This window comes from Psammomys obesus, unplaced genomic scaffold (assembly GCF_907164565.1).
Source record: "Psammomys obesus unplaced genomic scaffold, mPsaObe1.curated_primary_1811, whole genome shotgun sequence".
Classification (NCBI taxonomy): Eukaryota; Metazoa; Chordata; class Mammalia; order Rodentia; family Muridae; genus Psammomys; species Psammomys obesus.
In genome coordinates, this window is record NW_026590600.1 from 1 (window position 1) to 6,717 (window position 6,717).

The window sequence follows — 6,717 nt, forward strand, 5'->3', positions numbered from 1 at the left end:
AATGTTGGATCCTGTTTGTGTAACCATTCTGTTAGAATGTGTCTTTTCCTTATATTGTTGAGTCCATTGATGTTGGTAGATATTAAAAACCAAGGAATGTTAGTTCTTGTTATTGTGGAGTTGGTGCTGATAGTATGTTTGTGTGCTTGTGTTCTCTCAGATTTTTTGTGATGTCATCTACATCCTATGCTTCTTGGGTTTAGATTATCTCATTGGTTGGAATTTTCCTTCTAGTAGCTTCTCTAGGTCTGGATGCTGCAAAGATATTGTTTCAATTTAGTTTTGTCATGGAATATCTTGTTTCCTCCATCTGTGTTGACTGTAACTTTTTCTGGGTCAATTTTGCTGGCATCTGTGGTCTCTTAGTGTCTGCATGACATCCACTGAGGCTCTTCTGGCTTTCATAGTCTCTGTTGGGAAGTCTGGTGTGATTCTGATAGGCCTGCCTTTATATCTTAGTTGGCCTTTTTCCTTGCTGCTTTTATTTATTTTTTTCATTGGGGAGATTTAGTGTTTTGATTATTATGTTGCACAAGTATTTTCTTGTCTGGTCTAGAATATGTGGTATTCTGTAAGCCGCTTTTATGCTTAAGGCTATCTCTTTCTTAAGGTTGGTGAAACTTCTATGATTTTATTGAAAATAGATTCTGGGCCTTGGAGCCTGCAATATCTGTTTATTTTTTGCTATTATTCTTAGGTTTCATCTTTTCATGGTGTCCTGGATGTCTTGAATGTTTTGCATCAGAAACTATACTTTTTCTTTCCTTTGAGAGATTTACCAGTTACTTCAACTACATCCTCAATGCCTGGGATTCTCTCCCCAATTTTTTGTATTTTGTTGGTGATGCTTATCTCTATGGTACTTTTCTAAGTGTTCCATCCCCAGTTTTCTTTGTGGTTTCTTTATTAATTCTAATTTTCTAAGGTCATGAATAATTGTATTTCCTTCACCTGTTTGATTGTGGTTTCCTGTCTATGATGGCCTCTCTTTTGTTGTATTTGCCTGTATTTCTTTGAGAGATTAGTTGTTTTCCTCTTCATATGCCACAAATAGTTGAATAAGCAGAGATTTAAGGTCATTTTCTTGTGTTACACCTACATTAGTATATCCATTGTTTTGGTGGAGCCATGGTGTCCTGATTTTTGTTGGCTGTTATTTTATGTTAGACTTTTGCCATGTGGTTTTCTGTAGCCTTAGCTGTTTGTTCCTGGAACCTGCACCAAAGACTGGACCAGCCTGTCTTTGGAGTCTAGTGTAGCATTCAGAAAGATGAGGAATGTGCAGTGGCTCAAGAATGGGTGCTGGCAATTCAGATGCCAGTGTCTTGAAAGGCAGTGAACAGGCCAGGTACTGAGCAAAAAAAAAAAACAGATGGGGGCAAGTGAATTGAAGGTCATGGAGTGTGCATGCATGAGAGCCCCGATGTTTGGGGTGCAGGTGCTGCTGCTGGTCATGAACACTGAGCATATGCAAGTGCCCAAAGGGCTCCAGACCAAGGTGACAACAGTGGGGGTTAATCAGAAGAAAGTTGGGCTGCAGCTTATAGGCCTGCCTAAAACTGTGTATACAGATTCCTCTCTGCTCTGCCATATTGGATCTGGTATCCCTGTATTTCTCTTGTTCTTATGGTGTCCATAGGTTAACCAGAGAAACTGTGGCTTGGTGGCTGGGATGCTGTCCCAGTAATCCTGATGTTGACCTCAGGGGAGCAGAAGGGATCTGAGGTCTGGTTGCTATAGCTAAGAGACCCTGGGGGTCCAAACTCACTGGAGTATGTGGAAGAGCAGGCTGCCCATAGTTTGCTACCCCTGGACCTGCTCAATGGACTTTGGGACTCTGATCCTCTACCCTTCGGTTATGGTGCACTCTGATCTCCAACATATTGAAGTCTCCTTTTGTAATCTTTCAGCCTTCTTTAATTTCTTTTTCTTTCTTTCTTTTTTTTTTCTTTTTTTTTTTCTTTTTTTGGTAAGATGCTTTTGTGAGCATTTGAATTTCCTCATGGGACTGTTTAGGTCTATTTAGGCTGTTGAATAAAAGTTGAATACATGTTTAAATCATGGTTGCTTGGGCAAATCTAAAACTTACCCATTTCATGTGCATTTTAAGCACTCTCCTATATATATATATTTTTTAAATCTTCCCTTAAAATATTCTGAATTTCTTTGGATTCCATTTTTCTGTCACTTCTGATTCTACTAATTTGAGTCCTCTATTTCTTTCTTTGATTTACTTGAGACAAGGGTCTGTCAATTTTCTCTTCAGAAAGAACCAGCTCTTCCTTTAGTTAACTCTATACATTTTCTTTGTTTCTGTTTCATTCATTTCTATTACAATTTTACTATTTCTTTTTAATGGATTATTAACTAATTTGTTTATGTACTACTGCAGCATCTAATCACACTTTTCCTCCTAGTCCCCCTCTGTCACCTCACCTGCCAACCCATGTGCCCTTCTTCTCTTTCTTTTCAGAAAAAAGAAGCCTCCCTTGGATATCAACCAGCCTTGGCATATAAAGTTGCAATAAGACTATGCACAAATTCTGCTATTGAGGCTATACAAGGCAGTCTAATTATGGAAAAGGAATCCAATGGCAGGCAAAAGGGTCAGAGACAGTTTTGATCTTGCTGATAGGTGCCCTCATGAAGACCAAGCTGCACAATTGTTATACATGTGCTCTTAGAAGTCCCACATGAGGACCAAGTTGCACAACTATTACATATGTGCAGAGAGCACAGATCTGTCCCATGCATGCTTTCTTGTTGGCAGTTCATTCTCTGTGAGCCTGCACCAGGAGCCTTTCTGTGGGGCCATCTTCAGCATAGAAAAGAGAGTTGGAGTATGTTTGCAAACAGGGTGCTCCACAGAGTAGATGAGGGGTCAGTAAGGGAAGGCAGTGAGTCAGGTGCAGTGGTCAGGGGAATCTCTCAGTTGACATTTAAAATTCAGACATTTCTGTAGCTCTGGTTTACTATTAACAACGTGCTTCTTTATTTATACAAGTTTCACAGTTCAAACACAGACTAATGATTATATAAGTGGTACAGAGTGGGTGTTTGATTTTTTTCATTACTCATCCAGGGTTACAAGTACAGCAACAATTAAAAAATACAAACGAAAAAGATATTATTAGCCTTATGACTCTACTTTAAGGAATCTAAAAATGTCTCCTGCAAAGAAAACATCTTTAATGTATGACAGTTTACTTTTAGACTGACAGTGTTTGTAGTATGGTTGCAGTCCAGAAAAACAGAAAATACTTTAATAGTTCTTTGTATGAATAGGAAATACTAATAAATAACTCCTTTTACTATATATATCATCATCTATGCTATTAAGTAGAAAAAGTTTATTTTAGTCAATCTATCCTATTTACTGAGTTTTATTCCATCAAGAGTGTATCCTATGACCTCCTATCTTTATACTACATTTTTCAGGGAGCTCTAAACATATAATGAAAGGACATCTTAAATCTTGAATCTCCTGGCCTCTCAGGGTTTGCATAATGCCTTGTTTACTCCACACCAAAGTACTGTTTAGGGAGAGATACCCCAAGAAAACTTCTGAAATAACGGCCTCATCTCTAATCTGCTTATCTGTGTTTAATGATGTCCCAGGCAGAAAGAAGATTTCCAAACAATGGACACATAAAGTTAAGTTTTGGATTTTGATAAAAAGACTCAGACATAAATTTTTGTAGAAAAAATAAAAAAAAAAAAAACAAATGGAAGGGTAGTGCAGAAAGTCCCTAGTAAGGAAACACACAGGAAAAGTTAGAACAAGTGATTTTAACAATCTGCTCAGCTTTGCTGGAATTCCATCAAGCAAAGTGGATGACTCTCACCAACTCCAGTGAATATTACTGTGCAATTTTCCCTTTTCTGATGTAATGATTTAAATATTTATTGACTTCTTTTGTGACAGTTAGGGCATTTTTTTTAGTCTTCAGAGGATGACTAGAAGAACAACTGTGAAAATTAGAACACTTCCTAGTATTTCTTCATAATTATAATGAAAGGACAAAGAATCCTGTCCTGAGTCAACTAATGCCAAAGACTGTAGAAATTTATTTGCAACTTCTACAGCGGAGATAGGTACTGGTTGATCTGAACTTAGAGCTGAAATTTGTTGTTGCAAGTGTTGTATGCTTACCTCCAAATCAGAGTTGTTTCATAGGCCATGGATGTGTTATCTAACTTATTCGCATGTTACTTTGGGAAAATATATAGAATTAAGGTAATAAATATCTATGGAAACTGTGGGTAACAAGAAAAAAATGAGAAGAATGCATGATAGATGAATCAGGGAAGTGCATTTGGATACACTGATGTGATCAAAACACTATACTTAGTAATTTAAATCACTTCATTTAAAAAAACTTGGATTACTTGACAGTTTTACTCTCTCTGAATATGAGTAATGTAGATTTCACTTTAATTGCCTTAGACAAACAGTTATAAACACTTAAACAAAACTTATTATTAAGTATCAAGGAAAACAATAGAGTTGGAATTTATAAACAGTTCATGATCTTGGCACTATCATGAAGCAGAATATGCCAGGCTATACAAATCATTGAAAAGAACTCTTATAAATTAAAGGTGCAATGTGCAAATACATGTATAAGCTGAAATATTGATTCACTTCCTCCACACAGATCAGCAGGAGTGCATTCCTTGCCTAAGTCAAGACTACCCAAACCCTGAGAGAAACCAGTGTGTACCCAAGGCAGTGACCTTCCTATCCTTTGAGGATCCTCTGGGCATGGCTCTGGCCTGCACAGCTCTGTGCTTATCTGTCAGCACATTTATAGTTTTGGGGATCTTCCTGAAACACCGAGAATCAGCCATTGTTAAGGCCAATAACAAGACTCTCAGCTATATCCTGCTCATCTCCATCCTCCTCTGCTTCTTTTGCTCCTTTTTCTTCATTGGACGCCCAAACACTATCTCCTGCATACTTCAACAAATAACATTTGCACTTGTGTTCACCTTGGCTATTTCCACTGTTCTGGCAAAAACTATAACTGTAATTCTGGCCTTTAGAGTCATGAAACCAGGGAGAACAATGAGAAGGATATTTCTCTTAGGCATCTATAAAGCTGTCATCCCCGTCTGCGTCCTGATTCAACTTATTCTCTCTGGAGTCTGGCTGGGAACCTCACCTCCCTATATTGACACAGATGTACATTCTGAACATGCTCATGTCATCATTTTATGCAACAAGGGCTCAGTTACTGCTTTCTACTCTGTGCTGGCATACTTAGGAACCCTGGCCCTAGGGAGCTTCACTGTGGCTTTCCTGGTGAGGAACCTGCCTGACACATTCAATGAGGCCAAGTTCCTGACATTCAGCATGCTGGTGTTCTGCAGTGTCTGGGTCACCTTCATCCCTGTCTACCAGAGTACCAAGGGCAAGGCCATGGTGGCTGTGGAGGTCTTCTCCATCCTGGCCTCTAGTGCAGGGCTGCTGGGGTGCATCTTTTTCCCAAAATGCTACGTTATTCTCCTAAGACCTGATAAAAACTCTTTGAGATGTTTGAAAAACAAAATATAGCAAATAAAAATTGATGATTTTGATATATTAGTTTTCTAATAAAACCCATTAGTATTGTAAAATTAAATCATTTACCTACTTTAAAGTAGCTTTTTATGAAATGTGTATTTAAAGAAAAATAAGAGCCCCTCACTTTGTTTCCCAATCAGACATTTTATTTCAGAATAGGAGCTGCTGTTAAAAACATATTTTAGTAAGTTATGCATGTTATTTATTAATTTGTGCACAATATATATATTTGAAATGTAATTATATGATAGAAATTGATATAAATAGTACATGAACTAAATACTTGTTCTCTTTGTTATTTTTGGGACTATAACAGGGTTTTGGGTGGTATATGAGATTCTTCTACAGAACAGACATGAAAATCGATCTCTGGAAAGGGGGGTGTCTTTTAAACAGGTTGAGTCATTCCAGAAATCAGAGTAGAGAATTTTCTAAAAGGAAAAAATTAATCTGCTGCCTGACTCTGCTCTCTTTTTGTTGACATATGTAAAAATGACTCCACATCCCACTCTACAAATACTTGCTCAGTCACCTTCATTGCAGGCTTTTGATAATAATAAGTGAATAACGGGTGTTGATTTTCTTCTGGCTATGTCCTGCTGATACTGGGGTCTCTGTAGGTAGGTCAAAAGGCTGAAACTCTGGTCAAGTCCAGGAAGAACAGGCTGTTTTGATGCTTCTCAGGGTCTGTGAGAACATCTATGGCTGGGAGAAAAACTGCAAGTCCAGCTTGAGGAAGTCTGTGTGGTCAGACTGGAAAACTTGTGGTAGCTGCCTTGGTGCTGTTGTGGATCTAAGAAACACCTGCATCTGGCAGAATACTGAAATATATATATATACCAAAGAAAAAGTTAAGTAGGTTATGTAGAAAATTTATTCAGGTGTACATTTAAAACTTTTGAGAGAGAGAACAGAGTTGGAAACTTTGGGTCAAAGAGACTTGAACATGGGAACCTCCATTAAATTTAGGACACCTCCATTTACCAAATCATTGGCTGTAATTAAGAAGGCTCTGCTTTGGATCTGTCATCTAAGGAAATTGAAGCCAAGTTTGGTTACAGAAGTGTGTAAGCTTAGAGGCCATTAAAGTGGGCACTAGGTGTAGAAATCTTAAGTTCTCCAGAAGACATTCCAGAGGAGATTCCAGAGGA

General features: G+C 38.0%; 1 protein-coding gene across 1 annotated transcript; it reads left to right on the plus strand.

Moving 5' to 3' along the window:
* Nucleotides 1-1,423: 1,423 nt before the first annotated feature.
* Nucleotides 1,424-5,557, plus strand: LOC129677351 (vomeronasal type-2 receptor 116-like). The gene is made up of 2 exons (XM_055608011.1): nt 1,424-1,601; nt 4,659-5,557. The coding sequence occupies exons 1-2, from the start codon at nt 1,424-1,426 to the stop codon at nt 5,555-5,557; spliced, it is 1,077 nt and encodes a 358-aa protein (XP_055463986.1).
* Nucleotides 5,558-6,717: the final 1,160 nt, after the last annotated feature.